A 22,403-nucleotide genomic window follows, 5' to 3' on the forward strand; every position below is an offset into this window, starting at 1 on the left:
AAATTTTTTTGTGGAATTCTGACCCTACTTTAATCATAAAGCCCAAATGCCGATTGAACCATGGCTCGCTGGAGGAAAAGAAAAAATTAAAGAATAAGCAAAAGCCTAGTGCCTGCCCTGTAAAATGAAATCCATTGAATGTTGACTTTGAATGTTAACTAAATATTTTACATTCTGAATATTTTACCTTTTATTCTACCTTTGCGGTATCAGAAACATGAAACTTCTTGCCAAAATGTAGTGTCCAGAATATAACAGCACTGTGCATATCACCCGGCAGTCTGTCTGCTGTCACTGATTGGAGCTTCAGTTAAAGATAACTCAGAAGAGCAATATTTAAAACAAAATTGCAGAAGTGAGAATAATTTTTTTCACTGAGCTTCACTGGAGAAATTACTAAAAATAATAAATACAAAAGAGAGGAAACAGATTCTGGACACACCGGGGAAGATATCACTTTTTAGGAGAATTTCATTGATTTTAAATAGAAGTATCAGGACTGAAGCTTTCTTTGCTAAATATTCTGAATGTTTATATTCTGAATTTTATCAAAATTTGTTTTGGGAGCACTTTTTTTTACTTGTAGTTTTTAATTTATACAAGATTGTCCTCTAAGCTTCTGAATGATACCTAATGCATACAGTCAGCAGGTAAAAAAAAATTTGAATATTTAAAATAGGCATTTTCTTTATAGTGCTCTCCGGTAATTAAAATCTTCATTTGCTTAAAAGCAAGGAACCTTTTTAAAGCAATAAATTAGCATCGCTTGACCCAAGGTCACTAGTAGTACTGCTTCTTCCAGCGCTATTAATACCTCAAAGAAAAAGAAGGGGTGGTGTTATCACTCTGTTGCAACAGAAGTAAGATTTTCAATTTAATCACAGTTAAGTGTCGTGACCTTTTGATCTTGCATTGACTTCTCACTGAAATGTGGTCAAATTTCAGACAGCTAATTCTAAACTCTGCAAAGTCAAGGTGAAGTCAGAAAATAAGTTTGCCACGATTGGGGGTGTTTTTGATGCAGTAGCAAGTGGTTTCATTTCCTAAGTTTTGTTTCACAGCAAAAACTTTTTTTATGGAATCAATAAATTACAGAACAATTTCTGGGGGGAAAAAAGAGAAATCTTTTTCTATTTGTATGAATTGCAAAAACAGTCATTTGAGGGATTTTAAAAAATTTTTCCACACAGGTAAAGGGACCTTTTTTCCTAATTCATAGTGATAGAAATAATTAAGAAGGAAAATACTATTTGACTAAAGCTTCTACTAAGAATAATTTTTGAACCAAACAGCAATCATCTTTGCATAAAGTAGAGTTAATAATGTGTAAAAAATACAAAACGCTCATATTTACACATATCCTTTTATAGGTCATTTTATTATTTTAGGCAAATAAATGGTGTTCGTTGGAGAGTGTTAGCTGGGAGTTCGTAGGACCCGTTATTTGCACAAGTTCTAAAGCAGTTCATCCAGTATCTGGTCTCATTTATGCCACTGCAAGTCAGGGGCGATGCCGTACATTTCAGTGATCTCGTAGTACTGTAACCACTGCGAAAGTATGACAAAAAATCAGCTCTTCTCTCAGTTTTGCAGTTTTTGTTCCAGAAATGTGTAGACAACAATCCCCACGACTTTGTAGTGTTGCTTAGTTACCTTTATATGCCTGTTTTGAGACTTTACTATGTGTTGGATTAAGGCTCTGGTTTGTATACAACATAGAGGCTGCATTACAAAAAACATGTAGGAGAGTAGTTTAAATATGCCTTCTCTAAAAAGAAGGATCCTCAAAGCTTAATTTATGCTAACACACACCCCGAGCACTCTGTGTAGTGCCGTCAACGAGATTCCCTTTTTTTTTCTAGAAAAAATATTACCTAGGCACGGGACTTTTGCATTATCATGTCCTGGTGCAACACTCCTGTCCTTAGTTCGTACTCTCAGCCTTTTGAGGAAGTCTGGCGCCTCTGATCTGTTTTCCACAGCAGACCCTGTAATTTTTGGCTGTATTTTATGTTTTTCAGATTCAAGTCAATCTGAAAGTCCCAGCCAGCCAAGTGAAGCTGATATTAAGGACCAGCCAGAAAATGGTAAGTTCTTACCTGCTGCTCCTGCTTTGGGATATTAAAGCAGCCCATATTTCTAAAGATTTTTTTTTCCTATTTCTAATACAAAAAGATCATTCAGAATAATTGACATGGGATAGCTACAAATAGGTTGTGTACTCTCCTCATAGTTAAAATGCTACTGTGTCACTAATCTAAGGTAGCATTTGTTTCTCCAGTCCTGGAGAGAGACCTTTTTTTCCTTTAAAAATGATTTTAATTAGGGAGAAGCCGTTAAAGAGCCTGCTGTATGCAACCCTTATCCTTACTCCTCCGTAGCAAAGGCTTTCAGTCCCTGGGCCGTGAGTCATGACCCCCTAGGGGTGTGTGCTTGATCGCTTTCATTTTTATCTATGTGCTTTTAACTTCATTTTGTTTATTGATGCTCTCTCATGACACACTGAAGTGCCTAACTTTCGGTATGTGGCCAGCCATCATTTTAGAGTGCAGGATCTAGGATAGTCCCATGAAACAAAATGGTTCCTTTGAAGTATGTTTCTGCAGACCCATTCTCTACTGCTAAAGAAAAATTTCAGGGCAGGACTGAAATATATAGGCACCCCTATAAACGTACCAGCTGCTCAGGCAGGTCCCCACTGCGGGGCTGATACAGGTGGTACCGGCGTTGTCTGTATTTTTTTATCGGCGTGCTTTAAAGGCTGTAGATACCACAGGTAAGCAGGGCAGGGAGGCTCAACTAGACCTTGTTGCTCCTTCTTCTCTGTGTGTTCGCAGTACCATTGCTGCAGGTGGCAGTGGCTTGAGCTTGTTTGGACGTAGCAGCAGGACTGTGACTTTTGGGAACACTACTATTTTTTGAACTGGGACAGTTTTAAAGCAGAAGCAATAGCTTCTGCTGAATCAATGGCTTGCATTGTAAAGCAGCTTGAAAAAAAAATCATTCGATAATAGGGAATTTCTGTAGGGACTGTATGTGGAAGGATAAGTACGTGTGTAAGGGAACAGCTTCTCTTCCTTTTTATGTTTAAGTAAGGTAGACCTCAACAATTTTTGTTGGCCCATCGGCAACTGGGTTTGGTTTTGCTACTGCTGTTTAGGACTTAGAAATACTGTCTCCCAAAGTGAAAGTGATTATTATTAATAGTTTTTCTTGACTTCTTTTATCCATAACCAGATTTTTTTTAAAAGACCTATATGTAGATGAGGGATCTGCTGTACCGGGGTCTACTGTGCATACACGGAAAAGAATTTGTGTGAAGTGTTTGCGTCTCTACAGCCTGTCACTGTTTTTGGTACATTTAAATCCATTTCATGTAGAAATATTGTATCTGTAATAATACAACTGTGATTGCCCTGTCACAGAGCAACTACCTGTTTCTGCCTGAAATCTCTGCAGGGCATCCCTACAGCGGTATGTATGTTCAGTGGGTGTTTTGGGGACTTTATTAGCAACCGAACGAGCTGCAAGCAGGAGTGAGGTTGAAGGGCTGCGTCACATCCTGAGTGCATTTGGATCAGGGCTTAAATGGCAGATAGAATTAAGGGAAGAAGAAGAGGTTTAGGTACATAAAAAACTTTAAAATACGAGCATATGTCATAGGACATAGACATAGGGCTCATTGGGCTGGTAAGAGTTTGACTTTTGGGGTTCCTGTATTTTCTTCCCATGGAAATATGAAAGGTTTCAGATTTTGACAGTTTTTGTGCTGCGCCTCTCTAAACATACCACCTTAGAACATTTCTGTTGTTTCTGAAAGACACTGCCTAATTTCCCTTATCAATCCTGTTCACAGAAATTCTAATTTGTAGCCAAAGGATTGCGAGGTTAAGAGAAGAACTGACTAAACTGTGATTTTTGTTCTGCCAATTCTGGTATTTTTTTTTTGTGGGGAATATGTTGCCTATGTTTATTAAATCGTATTTTAATTTAGAATGTATTAGGCACCTAGCATGTTATTATCTCATGTTTAGATAATATTCTTTCGCAGCTATTAAACCACAGTTCTTCTTACCCTGCAGTCTTAAGGAAGCCTGTTACTCAACAACCGCCCTGAAAAGCAGCAATATCAGTGTTAAATAATGTAAAATCTGTAAGAGCCTAGTGAAATGAAATATCTCTGATTTGGAGCCTGAGTCTGCCTTGTAAAACAAGCTTTTAGTGAATTCTTGGAACTTTACTGGTGACCCGCAAAAGGTACTTTTTTTTTAGTAAGCAGGAAAAGGATTTTGCTTTTTTCTCAGTCTTACTAAAGGGTATTTTTCCCCACCACAGCAGAAGCCTCCTAACTGATTACGCACCTTTTGCAGTGCCTGTGTGGGAGATTTTCTTTACAAATGCATCTAACGCAGTCTGTTGGCCCTGAAGGGGTTGCTCCCCCTGGGCAGACGCTGAGCTCATTCTCAGCACACACAGCCCCCAGCTTGCAGTGTACCCAGTGTGTAGATCAACACAGATCTGCAGCTCTTATCTACTGAACGTGAGGATGAAAGCAAAACTGCAGGCTTTAGAAAATGAAAAACTGCACGCACAGAAACGGACACAATAAATCATATTAACTGCGTTGTTCTACACTTGCTGTAGTCCCACTTCCACAGGGCCTGATCCAAATCCCTCCAGAGTCAACGGGAGTCTCGTAATTGATTTTACTGAGAGTGGGAATGAGCCCACACAGAGAGGAATTTTTTTTTTTTTAAAGCAAAGAAAAATAGTATTGTGAATAATCTTATTCCCACTGACGCTAACAGCAGAATGACCAGATTGAGGGCAGACTTGGAATCATTCTGCATGTGTTTCTGGAAGGCACAAAGAAGTGTATCGATGAAGTACTACCTTTTACATGCATGCATTCCTTCATTTTAAAAAAATAAATCTTTAAAGGCCTTGTGAGGGTTATACAGCCTCTCTACTTGCCTGTTAATATCCTTTCTGTTCCACTCCATAAATTCTAGAGCTATTTATTATACACATATATTTTGCATACCTTGAGTAATGTAGGTTCAAAAGGGTCAACTATACAGCCCTGAAAAAGAAGGCCTCCTACTACAGATTTTAATTTATCATTTTAAGTTGTATGTGTTGTTTTGGAAAGCCTGTATGTCTAACCTTCATTAAAGTGAAGTTCATGGGGAAAAAAGCTTTTCTATTTTAGAGTCACTCCTTTTTTCTAGTGGGCTTTACGGTTGCGTTTTTCTGGAGCAGAATCATCACAAACAGGGATGATGGTGACATCTGCTCTCAGTGATGGCTTTAACACCAACTCTAGCCTTTTCTTCAGCCTTCATTAAGCCAGAATAGTTTTCAGGCAGTCACTTACCTGATCACTACTGCAAAAATTTATAGAAATATTAAGCATTTAGTTTTTTCTAGAGAGAGAGATCCAGCCTGATGGTCATGAAAAGCAAACATGCAGGCGAGACAGGGCTCGTTCGTGCATGCAAGGTCCAAGGAACCGGGGGTAAATCTAACATGCAACCGAATGGTGTGCACGGTGCTGCTGTCTCTCAGGTCCGTTAGTGTGGGAAAGAGCTGTGGAAGAGAGGAAGAAAACCCAGAATTTGTCTGTTTGTTACGTGGGTGAGGAAATTTGCAGGAGGGATGAAGAAAAAGGCCAGCAACCTCATTTGAAAGGCAGGAGCATGTTCCGATGTCCTGATATTTTGCTCAAATGAGGTTTTTTTTCTGACCAGCTGGGTGGAACACCCGTGTGGAAAATTCCCCACTTTTGTAGTTGCCTAATGGTATGTAAAAGCTTCATTTCAGTTGGCACCGCAAAGCGATTTTGCAATTCACCCAATCAAAAAAAAAAAGGTTATTGATTTTAAAAGCTTGTTAAATGCACTGGTTTGGTGTTGTATTTTATAAACAAACTAGTTTTCAATGAACTGAGGATGACAAAATGGCTAGTCTGATGTAGTGAAGTGACTGCATGCCTGGGGATCAGGAACAACTGAATCCCCGGCTCAGCACTGCCGTGGACGCTCTCTAGGGCTTTTATTCTCGCTTTCAGTCATGGAAACGGCTATCGGATAGATTTTCTTTTTGTAAGTAGGATTATTTTAAAGTTTTGTAGGAAAACTTTTCAGTCTTTTTGTCTGCAAAGTGGGGATATTTGTGATTCTAGCTTTCAGAGATGTGTAGGATATTTAAAGTCAAATCCTGCTCTGCTCCAGGAGTTGTTTAACTCTGGAGAAAGGCAAGGAGGCCGTAGCACAAACTGGTTACTAATGGTGGTACGGCACTGTGTTACTGCTGTCACCAAATGGATGTCAGGCGTCCACCTGGCAATGTGTGTGTTTGATGTGGTAGTACTGGGGGCTTAGTAACTGCAGCGTAAAGGTACACGCAAAGTGTGCTGTGTGAAGCGGCAGAATGCTGTGTCGTTTTCTACAGGCAACTGGTGTCTCTCGAGCATGTGGTATTGTGATTTGACAACACAGAGCTGGTAGCACACCACTTTAGTTGTAGATGAGCAAATCCTTTTTAAAGAAGTTGGTAAATTCTCCTATTTCAAGTGAGCAAGGCAGCATGCATTACAGGTGATTACAAATGCATGCCAAATTCATTGCTCAAACAATTTCTGTGGAGGGAGAGGCATTTAGCTAAAAAGTAAAAATGTTTAATGCCCAAACCAAATGCTTTTTAGTTTTAATGTTTTCTTGCTGCTTTGAGCTGCAAGTACCTTAACAGTGCTGCAGGAAATGAAAGGCACATTGTTCTTTGTAACATTAAAAAAAAAAAAAGAAAAAAGAAAAACAATGATGTACCATAACTCACAGAACTCGTTTTTCAACCCTGCAGTAATTACACTGGACTTGTAAATATCATCTGTGAATTCTTTGCTTAAGTAGGGCTGGACTTGAGAATTAAACCTTAAAAAAACGTTTAAGTATATGCTTACTTTTCCATGCCTAAAAGCATAAAGGCAGAAATTCTGGTCCTCAGGCTGTGGGGGAGAGAGAAGGCCATAGTGGGAACACATACAAAGAGAAGTTTCCTTTTCTTCTTCTCTAGGCGAGGCTGGTCATGGCAGGCGTAATACAGCTTTGGCTGCAAGGAAGGAGGGGATTGTGTGCAACCTGGTAAAATGCAAAAGCAGGTTGTGGAACGACGTCTCTGCCTTAACTAACAGGCTGCAGACTCCAGCCCCTTTTTGTACGCTTGCTTTCTGGTCCCAAAACCTGGCGCTCATGTTCCGTGCAGTTGGGTAGCTTCAGCCACTGGAAGTGGGGCTGCCTGTCCCGAGGGTTAGGCACTCTTCTCGGGTGTGGAGTTCACTGTTCAAACCCTTCTCTCAAGCTGATACAGGCAGAAAATGTGACTCTTCTGGGGTGCATCAAGCATAGTATTGCTAGCTGGTTGAGGGAGGTGATTGTCCCGCTCTACTCTGCACTGGTGCGGCCTCACCTTGAGTACTGTGTGCAGTTTTGGGCGCCACAGTATAAAACGGATATGAAGATACTAGAAAGTGTCCAGAAGAGAGCCACAAAGATGGTGAAGGGTTTAGAGGCGAAGCCGTACAAGGAGCGGCTGAAGTCACTAGGTCTGTTCGGCTTGGAGAAGAGAAGACTGAGGGCAGACCTCATTGCGGTCTACAACTTCCTCACAAGGGGAAGTGGAGGAGTAGGCCCTGACCTCTTCACCCTGGTGACCAGTGACAGAACTCGAGGGAATGGCAGGAAGATATGCCAGGGGAGGTTTAGGTTGGATATTAGGAAAAGGGTCTTCACCCAGAGGGTGGTGGAGCACTGGAACAGGCTCCCCAGGGAAGCAGTCATGGTGCCAAGCCTGACAGCATTCAAGAAGCATTTGGACAATGCCCTCAGACACATGGTGTGAATTCTGGGGTTGTCCTGTGCTGGGACAGGAGTTTGAGTCGATGATCCTTGTGGGTCCCTTCCAACTCAGGACATTCTATGATTCTTTGTGGTTGTCCCCACCACTCAACTAAACTGTAAGTTGAGTGGTAGCTGAGAGACCTCCAATTCCTTTGACAGCCAGATTTTTAACTAGTAAGATCAGACTGCCTTCCAAGGCCATCCCTTCTTCTCAGGCCATGTCTGACCGCCCATCTCCACTACTTCAGGCGAAGTCCAGCCCCTCGCGGGCTCTCTCAGCTATGACTGAATCTGATGCCAACCAGCTTTACACTTGCTGACCAAGGAGGTGCTGCGAGTGCAGCAGGACCGAGGTGTCTGGAGGGTCAGCTGTCCTTGGATGGGCCCCTTAATTCCCACCTGAGGAGCACACAGGCCTGAGCAGTTCTCTGAACACAAAACGCTGAAACGGGTACTGTTGGGAAGTACATCGTCTCAGATGACTAACATGCCTGAAACACCTCATTTGCAGCAGATAACCAAGCCTCGCAGAGAAAGTTTTCTATCAGTTACAGTTGCAAACAGGGCAATACCATAGTGGCAGCTTTTATTAGTGTTCTTGTTCTTGGGATCATTTGCATCAGATTCTTATAAATGCAAGAAGACTCTCCTCTCTTGTTTACAGAGCAACTCCAAGGAGTTATCACAGCCTGAGGGACTAATCTAAAATTAACTTTCCTTCAGAAAAAAAGCTTTAAAAAAAAAAGCCCTTAGCATTTTCAATAAGGAATCTCATAGCTGGTGCTAAAGTCAAAGCTCCTGGTGATGTCAGCTTGTTTGCACCTTTGTAACTTGCCAGGACCAAATTCTGAACGGCTTTGCTCTCTTACGGATCACGTCTGCCAGGAACAGCAATGGGGAACTTTGTCCAGGCTTGAAGGCCCTGGCCGAGCAGGGGAGCCCTGGTGGGGCCGGTCTCTTCTGCCTTCCTGTGGGTTGGACAGAGTCAGCTGTTGACTCTTAACAGGACCCATCAGCTGATGAAGGTCTAATGAGGTCCAAACTGTGTTTCATCGCCTCCTGAGAGAGAGTCCGTGCAGGCAGTTCTGAGCGCCAGCGTTTCCCAAGGAAACAAAAGCAGATATGTCTGGTTGTAAATTTAACTTATGTGTGATTTAGTCTTGCATTTTTTTCATATTATTTCATTACAGATAGATTCCAACAAGGTCTAGAAATACAGTATTTTAATCATAATAGTCTAGAACTGAAACTTTGCAACGTCCAGCTGTATTTCACAGCCAGTTTCATGACTGTCATGAAGAAGCATCTGAATAATTAGGAAAGAAAACACCATTTTTTCTCTATATTACCATATTTTCATCGAGATTCGTGCTCAAAGTCAAATAATTTTGTGGTCCAGATTGTGAGGCACAGTTACACCATTTCCAGGATTTAGCAGGTCCTCGGCTAGGCTCAGGATTTAGCCTGCTTATCAGGAGCTGGCACTCTCTTGAGGAGACCCTGCGATGGCGACAGCGAAGGGTGTTGACTGTCAATCGGGCGAGATACGCGGTCATCAGTCAGGGTCAGTTCTGCAGCCTCTGCTGGGGCCGAGTGGAGAGCCTTTCTCATCAGTGACCTGCAGTGTTTGAGACTTGAGGATTGACAGAGGACTTCAGTTTTCACTGCTGCTAACCATTAACCTTCACAAGCAAAGCATTCCCACAAAAAATTCATCCAAGGCGAGTACGACAGGAAATATTCAAAGCATGAAATGAATGCTTAGAGCATGACAAAGCAGTGCTTGAAAGACATGAAACGTTCATTACGCTTGGAGTGGCTGAATGCGGCAAAGGAAAGGAGAAATAAAAATGTGGCTAGAGTATATATTTTTATTTCTCCATATGTGTGTATGGGAAAAAGGCAACGAACCTTTCCAGGGGATAAGGTGCATAAATACAGCTGAGATTATTCTCATTCGTTTCAAAATATATTTTTATTCTGTCGCTCCATTCCATTCCTCTCCGCGTATATTTATCCACAAGATAACAGCAAGGGCCATCTAGAGGGCAGCTTGGAAATGGGCTGGCCAGGAGACCCATCCTAGGAAGCCGCCGTGGCTCGGCGAGGTGAGTTTCCCTCCCTTGCTCTGCGGGGCCAAGGCTTTTCTTTGCCCCACAGCAGGGCCAGGTTGCTGCCCCCTCCCCTGCCACAGCGCCATGGCAGGGCTCTGCCCCCGTGCCAGCCCCTTCTACCCACGTCCCACCTTTGCATGTTGAGAGGTGCCTCGGTGCTAACTTTAGCCCTTCCTCCTGGGGTCCTGGGAAGGGTGGCTGGAGCTACGAGCAATCTCCAATTTTCACTACAACCAAGTTTTTTTAGTATGTTTTCTTGAGAGACCTGCTGTTTAATTAACACTGAGAGCTGTGTCGCGTCACAGTAATTGCTACCGCCTGAGCGGACCACAGGCTGAAGGATGCTTTTGAATACCATGCTTGCCTACCAAGAAGCTGGGCACTTAGGGGAAAAAGTTTATTTGTGGTATGGGCATCGTTTTAATTTCCTGCCCAGCAGAGAGGGGAGTTTATTAGTGGGAAGATAATGTGATGCCAAGGCCTAACTTGCAAAACAAAACCCCAAACCTATCTATTTGTCTTTCAATGTAAGAATTTCCTAATGCCTGTAATGTAAGACAAAGGGAAAATTTTACTTGCAGGAAAATTGCCTTCCACCATAACCAAGAAAAAAACCACAGAACGCCCACACCGGAGCAGCGTGATCCAAAATGTGAACTTTTTACGCCTCCCCAACCTTCTAGGTTAGGCTTCCAACCAAGTGATCTTTTATTATCAACATGATATATCCTTGACATAATTTGGCGCAGTAAAGCTTCTTCTGCTGAACTCGTGATTTCATTTACTAGATCTGATGAAAGTTCTGTGAACCACGGTAAAATGTGATAATTAGTAGTTTAATTCTTTTAGGGTGTGCGTATTAATTGAAAAGGCTTGAACTATAAATACAGGGCCTGTGGATAAAAGCACACTCTGAAATCAGTCGCTTATCCGAAGTATTCATTACTTCACATCTATTTAGGTAGTGTCTCTTTGCAGCAGTGCCAGTCGACTGCTGAAGTGAGTGGGAGCCCCACACTCAGCCGTCACAGCAGCACGGCCCAGCCCGACTCGCCGCTGCTCTCACGCGGTCGGAAACACTCCCTGGCCAAAACTTTGCCCTCTGTGGTCAAACCACTGGAAGTTAAAAATGTGTGCTGGGAGCTGCGCTCAGAATCACAGAATCCCAGAATCAATCAGGTTGGAAGAGCCCTCTGGGATCATCGAGTCCAACCATTGCCCTGACACCATCATGTCAACTAGACCATGGCACTAAGTGCCATGCTCAGCTCTGGGCCACCACCGAGAGCTGCGATAAGGGATCGTGCTTTCTTGCTCGTGCTCGTGTGTTCTTCTGTTCTGACTTCCTGACCGACGCAGGAGGTATTCTATTGACTCTAGGCCTTTCCAAATATATATGTATACTCTGAAAATGTATGTCGCTATTTCACACCTTCCCCTGGTTTCCGTGTGTGGTGTAGTGCCTGGATGAATCATACCTGGTTTTACAGGTACAAGGTGATTTTCATTCAAATGGATTCCAACCTTCATACTCATACTTGGTTTGCCCACTCAGACAAAATCTATGTATCTGCGTATACTGCAGATTCATGGGTTAATCCGGTGCTTTCCAAGCAGCCTTAATTTTGTAAATCTGAAGTTGTGTACACGAGCAAAGGGGTGCACATAAAGAGCAATGCACAGCTCCTGAAATCTGTATGCTGGGCTGTTGCTGTGTCAAGGGAGGGCACTTTGGTGAGACCAGGCTCCCAGAAAGAGCCTCATCACTTCTATAGCTATTCAGATACTATTTTTTAATTGCAGGTACTACTTTTTAACTGCAAAAGTTAGGAAATGGAAAGAAAGTTTAGGGTGACTCTCACAGAGCTGCGAGAATAAAATCGCCTCCGAAGCCTGGCTGTAGTGTGACTGAAATGGAAAAATACCAGATCCGTTTCTTGGAAAGTGAGAAGGAGACTTTTATTTGCAATGGTTCGCAAATATTTTCCCAGGAGCGACGTAGCGAGTGTGGCAAAAGGGGGCAGGAGGAAGGTGAGAGCGAGCCACACTTGTAAACACCCTCCTTTAACTCTGCTATTGTTATCTTGCACACAAAGGGCGCCGCAAGTTGTTTACAGCAGTTCATGTTATTCGTTTCTGCTCCTTTTTCTCCCGTCAGTGCCGTATCTTCAGTTATACGACTTTTTTTCTGGGTTGTGATAGTGTCCGGACAGATTTTGGCGGTGGAGTGGTAGGAAGGTGCCAGTTGATTAAATGTGCTGCTTACTATGTGCATTTCACGTCTGCTGTCTTAACATTTTTTTGTTAACCACTGTTGCAACTGAAGAAAATGCTGAAGTTTGACAGTTGGGAGTTACTGCCGAGTATGTGCTGTAAACTATATCATCCCTCTGCCTTCTCCCTTTCTCCCCCTCCTGCTGAAACCAAATGATTTATAAAATGCCTTCACATTCTTGAGTGAGTTCACACTATCACCTCCAGGCACTGCACTGAGGAGTCTTAGGAGTGGATGGGAAACACAGATCTGATAGCTGGTATTTTTCTCTGAAAGGGAAAAAAAAAAAAAAGGCAAAAAAGGTCTGATTAAATTTAAAGGAGAAAAGTTTCCTGCTGTGCCCCAGAGTAAATCTGTAGTCAGTGAAGCACTTTCTAGTAAACAAGAGATGTACCACGTACATGGTTATAGTGGGTTTTTATTATTACACACTGCCATTGTTTTCCATTTTCGTAAGATTCAATTAATGTAATCATTTTAGAGTGTCTCTAATCATTACCTCTCACCCTCCCTCACTCGTACTTGAAGCAAGGGGATCCGCTGCAAGCCACACTCTGGGCTGAGGAGCCGGCACCTCGCTGCTGTCACTGGCAAAAGGAGGCACAAAAAAAAAGAAAGGGCTGATACAGGGGATCCAAACATTTTTCCAGCAGCTACCCCCCTGCCCCAGCCTGCCGCAGCGCTGGGTGACAGAGGGAGAAGCGGTGCTTCGGTGGTGCAGTGTCTCACTGGGTGAGCCAGGGTACGGGCCGGCACTTTCCTACTAGCTTTTAGCCAGGCACAAGGATGTCGACACCATCTTTCAGACTGCAGCGGGCCAAGCCCTTTGCTGGCATTTCTTCTCTCAGGATCGTAAGGGAGGAATACTTCTTACACGGCTCGTAGCACTCGCTCACAGAGAATCTAGACCTCTGTCCCTGATATTTTTCTACTTCTGTTCCTTACTCATAAAATTGTATCTGTACAGAAGGCTCTTTGACAGCTGCATCCCCATCTGAAAGCCTGCTGGTGTTTGGGGGGTGTCCCCACCTGACCAGCTTTGCAGTGCAGACCACCTGCAATTTTCCCACATGTTATACCTCAAAGTCCTTAAAAATCAGGGAATTAGCTTTCAGGAAATTTCCAATAGCAGAATGCAGAGAGCTGGCCGTGTCCCCCACACCGGACAGAGGGGAGCCAATTTTATCGTACAGCAGAGCATGCCATAGCTTGAGCTGCAGGAGGACAGGAAGAGCTGGGAAGCAGGAGAGGATGGACAGCAGCTTGATGGACTGAGGTATCTGTGGTTTTGAGGCAGGAGGGGAAGCCCACCGATTTTTGTGAGGGAAAGCTTAGAGCAGTGGTATGGTAGTAGCCCACAGCTCAATTTAAACCATAATAAAAGGGGCTGGAAAGGATACAACAACCTGATCAAACAGCTGATGAATGAGGCAGCCCAGTATTAGTGAACCCAGATTTCTGTCTGTCATGGCCATGAAGGATGCATTTGCAGTAGGACAGGGAGCCGTCCACTGTTAGAAGGAGAGAGAAGTGAAGATCATCCTGTGTACAATATAAATGTAAGTTGTTATTACTACTATTGCTATGTCAGCCGTAAACTGTTCCCACGAGAACAGAGATGCAACATCATTGAAAAAGAATGTCTTACTGTGAAATGGGCAGCAGAAACACTGTGGCATTATCTGCCGGGTAATGAATTTACCTTGGTGACAGATCATTATTCCCTCCTGCAAATGAACCAGATGAAGGACAGGAACACAAGGATAACTCAGCAATACTTTGTGAATTAAAAACAAAACAAAACAACAACAAGTAGCCAGATATAGATGTAAGGATAGAGAAGCATGGCACATCAGAGATATTGCCTGTGACAAGATGTGGGGAAGAAAGCAAATTTTCTTTCAGGCCTATGCTAACATGGTATATGGACTTCTAAGGCTTGGATTTCATCCCACCTAACATTAGGCATTAAAATGAGGCACCAGCTATGAACCTAAAATCCTCACTCTCGCTCTGTAATCAGCGGAGATATTGGATCTTCTGGGAATTCATCTCTCTCTGTGTTGAACCTTAGGGAGGTTTAAACTGAGATGTTTCAGGTTAGTGCTGTAATTGCTCTAGACCTGAGATTCTGCTGCTCAAGGAAATCACCCACCCCTCTCCTGCTCATCCTGAAAAGCCAGAGTAGACAAAGAAAGAGTTTGCTGCAAGAGCAAAGGTAGATCTAGCAGGGCACGTTGACTTGGTTGAGTGATTTCTTTGGGGTAGAAGAGTGGACAGTGTATCTACTGCCCACGTGTACTTTCTTCCCTTTCTGTTTTTCTCTTCTTCAAAATGGGAGTTTCTTAGATAAATTATCATTTTAAAGAAGTGTTTATGTGCTCTGTGGAAGAATGTGTCTAGGGATGGGCATACTGGCAGCAAGAACTTCCTCCTCAACTCTTCCAGTGAAGTTTTGTTCTAAACTGCCCAAATGAAGCCATTATTCAAAAGTAAAAATGTTCTGTTCCATTTCTTGTTTTCATTCTTTTACGCGTCTGGGGACTAAACGGCTATGAAAAAGAGCCCATTCTCACAGGATGTCTTGCCTAATTTTGCAGACGAGAGAGGTTCAGCTATTCCAATTACGATGAGATAAGAATCTGAAATATTGGGATCACGTCCATCCTGAATTGAACTCTTGAGTCTTCCAAAATCCATCCATCATTATGTTTTTCTTTATTTCTGTATTTCAGTAATGCAGGCAAAGCAGCAACAGAGAAGAAATGGATGTTTATGCATTATAGACCATAATGGATGGGTTTCCTTTTTACCTGAGTTGCTTTAGTTTAAAGGTCCCTGTGAGTGGAATTCCTTTTCCATTTTCATTCCTTCTGCCTGCTCGACTGCTGCTCATCAGCAAAAGTTCTGCTTTTCATGTAAAGTCAGTCATGGTACGAAGTCTCATAGTTTACATGCAGAGTACTGTTACCACAAGCCTGACGGCTGTCACAAGGCAGGTGAGCCAGGCTGCTAATCATGGTCCAAATTTCAAGTCCTAGCCCCTGTGGTATCTTCAGATTGTCCCAAATACCTGTGGATAGGGCGTTTGACAGAGGGACTCCACCCCACTGCCACATATCTGCATCCCTGTGTATCGCACTATCCCACACAAGACTGACTGCTGAGGAGGAGTGAGGGTCTAGAGAGGCAAGCCTGCTGCCATGGGAAGCAAACTGCATAGGCTCAGCTGACCAACCCAGCCTCTAGCAACAGATTCATCTCAGGTCCTTACCTCCATACCAAGAGTGTGTCTAAGTTGCTGGAGGCAGCCTCTGGGGCGAGACATCCTACCGTTGTCATCTCAGTTCCTTGAGGCACCTCCCCTGGAACCACGGTATCTGCCACACATGGGATGAGCACATGAAATTAGATAAGGACTAAGAAAGTCCCTCTCTGCCCCTTCTGTTTACTTTGTTAATCTTGAATCCCTCACGATACACTCACAATTAGTGAACCCGGGGGCCCTCTTTGGGCTACAGTCTGAGCAGATTACACAGAGAAAATAAATTCAGTCCATGTTCTGGCCTGACCTTGGCCTGAACCTGAGAAAGTGAATGCCCCTATCACACCAACATGTGTCTGTAGAAGTACAGTAAACACAAAAGGGGGTCACTGGCCCTCTCTGTCGTACAGTCCCAGGCCAGGAGTCTAGAGTTTTGGGCTGTCCGCCCGAGTACTTGTTAATAAATGTCCATTCTTCGTCTGTAGAGGAATGTAGACAGGGCATCCTGCCCTACAAAACACAAACGTAGAAGAAAACAGAGAGTCTCAGTTATCATGCAGAGCTCTGCTGCTGGTCTCCACATCCAGCAGTCTCTTCCCACTGGGCTTAAGCCGCTAGTTTGAGACTTGGCTGGGGGAATTATGCACTAATACACTGTGGGTTCTCCACCGCCATCTGTAAGCATAGTTGCCTCCCTGTCCCCAAGTGCATCAGTCCTTGGGAAGTCAGTTGATGAGTCTGTGGGGCTTCCTTATCAATATGTGGAAGAGGCAGAGACCCAGCATAGCCTGGGCAGAACTTGGGCCATGACACAGGAGAGCCTGGATCATGCAGTGGCGGGGTTGTGTTGCTTCTAAGGGACATGATGAGGGGGTGACATGTTCCTTGTGGAGACTCATTGGTGACTTTGCTAGTCATTCCACCCTTTTGTTCTGCTCTGGAGATGTCCTACATAACTCAAGTGAAGTTGGTGCAGACCTTGGTGGCTGCGCAGGGATCCTGTGCTTGGTGAAGGCACTTTGCTCTCATCCAGCAGGCAATGAGGACAACCCCTTCAGTTCCCAGCCCTCAGTCTGTAGTGCCTCTATGGAGAAGGTGACGCTGCACTGGGTGTCACTCTGCTGTCTGGACAGGAGTTGCAAGCCCATACATGTTAGACATATGCTGTTTGTCTGCAGTGCCCTTATCTGCAGCCATAAGCATCAGGTTTTGTGCTCCAGGTCTTGTGCAAGCTTGACTTGTCCCTAGACAAGCATTACTGTGCTTCCAGCCCCATCCCTTTCTGTCTTCTCTGCCACCAGTATATCAGAGCTTTATTCCAGAGACTTACCTTGGTATCCTGCTGTCCAAGGTGAGACAGCCCAGGTGCTGCTGGAGAAAACATCATGAGATTCCCCCCACCTTCCATGCAGAGCTCTCTCAAGGTGGCCCTGACTGAACTTCATGAGCCTGGTAATGTGGACAGTCAAGGACAGACTGTACGTGTGTTGTCATGCAGTGACTGGTGGAAAGTCTCTTTCCTCCCCAGCCACAAGGATAACTAACACATAAACCTTGTGGAAGCCAGTCTACTTGGGAGTAAACGTTATCAACGTTAGGAGATTATTGTTATGTACAAAGAATAGAGGACTAAGAACCTTCTGGAGAGGAAACTCTGAGTGATACAACGGAAAGGACAATAGGTAAATAGAGTAACATGATTTGCATGGGGTTTCTTGTGAATTAAAGTTTGCTCACTGGTGGTGTCGGCAGAGGAGGTGTAAGAAGCAACTCTGAAGAGAGAGGAAAGCCCATGGGGAAAGGTGGAGCTGGCCAGTCCTTGTGACTTAGCTTCCATGCCCAGCATCCTTATTTTCATGTCGCATTTATACTATCTAATCTTCAGCAGATACTTCTACAGCTTCCATTATCGTGGTGTCCAGCCGCAGTCTTTTAGAACTGCCTTGGTGTGAAGAGAGAGGGGTGCCAGGAAGGGGGGATGAGAGGAAACAGCTGATGAAGTCACCGAGGTTTGTGTCCATATCACCCAGCACAGCGGGGCAGGAACGCTGCCCGCCCTCGCCTGACCCTGGCCCCACCGGCTCCTCCTGCACGCTGGGCTTTTCAGGAGAATACTGCCACATGCTCTGAATATGTGGATTATTCCTATAACTATAAACTAACATGTAAATTACAAAAAAAACCCACAACACCTCTTTTTATAGCCCCTAATTCTGTGTCCACAGGGCTTCAGACTCCCTCGGCTCAGCTCCGAGCATGTCTGCAGAGTAACCTCGGAGGGTACACTTAGCTACCACCAGCCAAGGGGGGGTTTATAGATCCTAAAATAATTACAGCATCGCTGCCTCTAGTTGTATAATTTCTTGGCAATATACTAATTAAAACTAGATATTTACACACAATGCTTATTTAAACTTAAGACTTATTTAAAAGAACCTGCATATTTATAACAACTATATATTATGGCTTTATTGAGGTCTGTGTTTCTCATGCAGATTGAATTCTCAAGCTCTGTTATTAACATAAATGAGCCCACGGCTTTATGTTCAGGACTAAATACTTCCAGGGCATCTGAATCATCCTGGTATTCCATTTCACCATCTAAAATTATTTTTAAAATACTACATTTTTGTCACTTGCTGTATTATGGCAATTAGAAATTGCTCCGTGTTTACTAGGAACAGAGAGTCCAGCAGAGCTGAGTGTTTAATGTGATGAATAGTGTGAGGAGCTCAAAGAAAAGTCAGATGCGTGTCGGCACTTATCAAAGCTGTTCTGCTCAGAATGACTGTTCGTGATACTTGTTTCATGATAAACTTCCTCAGAACATGATGTTACTGGAAAAAAAAACGATCCACTCTGAGAAATACGCAGGTGACACAGTTGAGTCAGCAGCTTGCAACAGTGACACAGGCTTACGTTTATAAAAATCCCCACTGAACTTTTGTCTTCTGCCTGCGTGTACCTTAGCCTTGAAATCTGTCGCCACAAAAGCGTCCCCGTTCTTGTGTTCCCTTGGTAGCTGTTTAAACTAACAAAAATCTTCCCACCACCCTGACGAAGAGGTAGATTCCTGGGCTTAAAAGTCTAAATAGTCCCGAAACTTTCCTCTTTCATAAGTAATTCACCGTATAAATGTTAGTATCTCCAGTGACCACTGATACCTCCGGGGAAACGATAAACATGGAAAAATAACAGACTGCTGTGGAAACCAGAAAATCCTACCTCCTGTATGAGAGGGTTTAATTATTGAAGTTGCAAGCATTTCCCCGTGCGCAAGCATCTCGGCATTCATAGGTGGAAAGTACCTCATGCTGTGTTTGAAATATCAACTGGATTTAAAAGAAGGCTTTGTGCTTCACCATGGACCTTTCTTAGCCTCCTGCAGATGGTCCCTCTTGCTGAAAGGAGACATGACTTGTGAGACGAGGAGACCTCCGTGCCATTTTTTCGTGCTGCTCTAATCCTGCTTTACACCCGTAAAGGACTTCAGTCCTTAAGCCCTTACCCTCTTTCTCCTAAATATTAAAATTATTTTCCTCAGTGTCATACCGTATTAAAGCGGAATGAAAATGGGTTTAACAATTGCTGGCATGGGGCTTCTGTACAGCATGTGTGTCACAAATCATGTCACTTTTCAGCAATAGGGCTGCTGCCAGCGGGAGGCTCAGAAATGCTCATGTTAATCAAAAATTTTAATTTCAAATCAAATTGACAGTTTACACATGGTGAGAAATGCTTCTCACCATGTGATATTTCAGTATGCTACGCTGGGCAAAATGGGTGCACTTTCCTGTTAAGAATTTTGACTGCAGTATCTGCAAATTTATGGGTTTCAGTGTATTGGGTATGGTGAGTAGTTGATCTAAGGGAGCCCCTTGGAGAATAGGAGACAGAAGGGTTTTCATGCAGCCTGGCACTGGTGAGCCGCTGTTGGCACATGCTGCTGGAGAAATGACAGGTATTCAATAAACATCACTATGGTTAAGAGGAAGATTTAAAGGAGGGAGGGGCTGCAGTGCTATAAACAGGATTTGAAACAAATGTGCTTATTTCAGTCCGTGATTAGTCTGAATACCTAAGTATTCCACACCAGTTTTTAAATATCCTTACATTTATTTTCACACTGATCTTCACACGGCATCAACAATAATATTTATGACATTAATACTGTAGCTAAATTCTAATTTGAAGTAGTGTAGACCCAAGTAAACTCTGCATGTACCAAGGCATGCTCCGTCGGTGTGAAGACCAGAACGTGGCTACATGTCGCGCTCACAGCATGCAACCCCAGCGTCGGCTCCTACAAGCCCACCCTTCTGCCGGCGTCTTCCTAGAAGCCGGTGGACAAAATTCAGGAGGCAAAATTTCAGTTGATACTCAATGAGGAGTAAGAGGAGTAAGGACAGTTGATGGAATGTGTGTGATCGCCCCCAGCTAAATGAGTCGTAGAAACTGATGTTTGAGGCTGTACCAGAAAGATGATGCTGACGTGAAAAAATGACCAGCTGAAAATAAATTATCCTGACATTATTCTCTTTAGGAGGTTTTTCAGCTCTTGGAGGTGTCCTGAGGTTAATGCAATGCCTTAGCTCGTGACATTGGGGCTTTCATTTTACAAAGGCCTTGCAGGGGGAGAGGAACAGGGATGGCAGTACGTACCTTCTCCTATCATCTCCCCCTCCCATGCCCGTATTTACCCTTCTCCTGCCAGGGTGAGAGGGCGGGTGGGTGCCGGTTGCTGGCAGCCCTGGGAGCGCCCTGCAGCAGCACATGCTGTCAGCATCCCCGGGAAGCTCAGGGAAACTGGGTGGTTCCTCTGGGCTCGTTTGGACATCGAGGCGTGCTTCGGTCTGCGAAGCTGAACTGCCAATATCACCGCAGACCTTGGAGATCACAGCTGTCATTGCTCTTGTAACCAGGGTTGATATGAAAATATGGAGATAAATAACTCCTTCATATTATTATTTTCAGGGAGGCAGGCTTTTCTTTTTATTACTCTTTTTATCGTTGGATGCCATAAATATTCCAGAATGATTATCCCAGGGTAGATTTCATCTCGTTTACTTTGAAAGGCTTTTGAGGAGTGCATTATTTTATAAGCTGCCAAATGAGTATGACCATTTATAATGATTTTTCTTCTTTTCTTTAATATTTGCTTTTTGGATTGAGGACCTGAAACAGAAATATGCTAATTTAAGACATCTGTTGTTTTTCAAGCTATAGGCCGCTATCGGTATTAATGCAGTTAGTTTATTTATTGAATTTGGTATATGGTAGAGAGGGAGATTCTTCATTTTTATCATTATATCAAAAAACTGTATTAACTGATTTCTCACCCACGTGAGTACCGAAAAGCGCCCTACAATGTTAGGAGTCATCAGAAATTAAAAACCACACCAGACATCTTAGGTCTTGGAAGGGTTTCCATTGCACAAGGTCCTTAACATGAACTTGAAGGGCTTTCAATGTTTCAAGAAGATCTTTGTCTTCAAGAGAAAGGAACTATCCTTCTGCCCTCCACTTGGACAAAACCTGACATGATTGATTCCAATCTATGATCGCTTCATTAACAGTAATAAGTTGCTATTAATTCCACTATCTCTGCACTTAAATACAAAATGAGCTGAATCTCCTAAGAGCTGAAGCTGCTGTGGATCCGTGCAGGATCAGGCTGTTGGTGACACAGCCAGCCTGGTGCCACGTTTGCTCTGGTCCACGTTTATCAATTTGCAACTCAGACTCTGGAGCTCAGTATGACACATACGGAAATAATAATTTGGCATTGTTATTATTAGAGATTCTAAAATGCCATGAGTATGAAGGGCGACGTGCAGTGAGATGTTACATGTGTATTTTTGTTGTGATTTGCCTCGGGAGGACGCCCATGGTGGTGGGTCGGTGGATTCCCTGGTGAAGGCGTGAGAGTCCTTTCTCTGAGCCACCTCCCAGCGCCTTGAGATGTTGATTCACGGTGGCCACCGAGAGTATACAAACCGTATGGAAAGGGAGCTGGACTTGAGCACTGGTATCAGAAGCGCACCCACGAAAACTAGCAGTGCTGCACAATTTTACTGTCGGCCAGACAGACATTTTAGCTAAAACCCAAAACGGCAAATCATTTACCAGTGGTTTTGCATATTGTGAAGGGTTAACAAAACTTTCATTATCACACTCTATTAAGCCAGGACCAGGAAACAATTTCTAATCAACACTCAGATCTGGGCAGGGATTGTGCAGTCTTTTGTAGGAGGCCTCAGATCTGTGTTCTCTATTCTCACATGCTCACTTCCAGCTGTTGTCATTGAAATCCCACATAATCTCCCCGGGTCAAAGGGCAGTCATCCATGACTGCCGCTGTTAGGAGGTTATGCTGATTTCTGTTGTCAAATATTGGCCCTTTTCTCTTTCAATCACTCCCATTCTACTTTTTTTTAACAAGAAAGATCCAGCCTAGAATTGTATTACATGACTTTAAAGTCTTAAAAGTGTTCCTCTATTATACTAACACGACATGCCCTGGACGGTCTAATCCATCCTGCTATGGGCCACAAAGAAAGTTCTAGTGCTTCTTAAAACCTCAGCCAAAGGCAGGTAGGTGAGCCGGAGAGAATAACGGTGTATGTGATGTGTGGCCCAGCAGTTATTTCATAAGAAAATGTGTAATTTGTCCAAGGTGAGCTATTGCTGTGGCATTAAAATTAAATTAGAAAAAACAAGCCGAAATAGAAGTGGGAGCATTTGTCAGGGAACAAGAGAGGTTTCTGTATCACCTTTAATGTATAGTATCTTGCTTAATTCTTCTATAAAAAGTCCATGAATTAAAAATGTGGTCTAATTTACCATTAAAG

At 43.5% G+C, this 22,403-nt stretch overlaps 1 protein-coding gene across 12 annotated transcripts in view; it reads left to right on the forward strand.

The window, feature by feature from the left end:
* NFIA (nuclear factor I A) overlaps positions 1–22,403 on the forward strand; it is a 255,532-nt gene that overhangs the window by 134,794 nt on the left and 98,335 nt on the right. For 11 of the 12 annotated variants that reach the window (XM_068406921.1, XM_068406923.1, XM_068406922.1 and 8 more), the window contains exon 3: positions 2,022–2,087. The exons of the other annotated variant lie outside the window; for it this stretch is intronic. In XM_068406921.1, the coding sequence (XP_068263022.1) occupies positions 2,022–2,087 (66 nt within the window). The remainder of the gene's footprint in view (positions 1–2,021; positions 2,088–22,403) is intronic. 12 annotated transcript variants of the gene reach the window in all.

Source organism: Nyctibius grandis, chromosome 8, assembly GCF_013368605.1.
Source record: "Nyctibius grandis isolate bNycGra1 chromosome 8, bNycGra1.pri, whole genome shotgun sequence".
Classification (NCBI taxonomy): domain Eukaryota; kingdom Metazoa; phylum Chordata; class Aves; order Nyctibiiformes; family Nyctibiidae; genus Nyctibius; species Nyctibius grandis.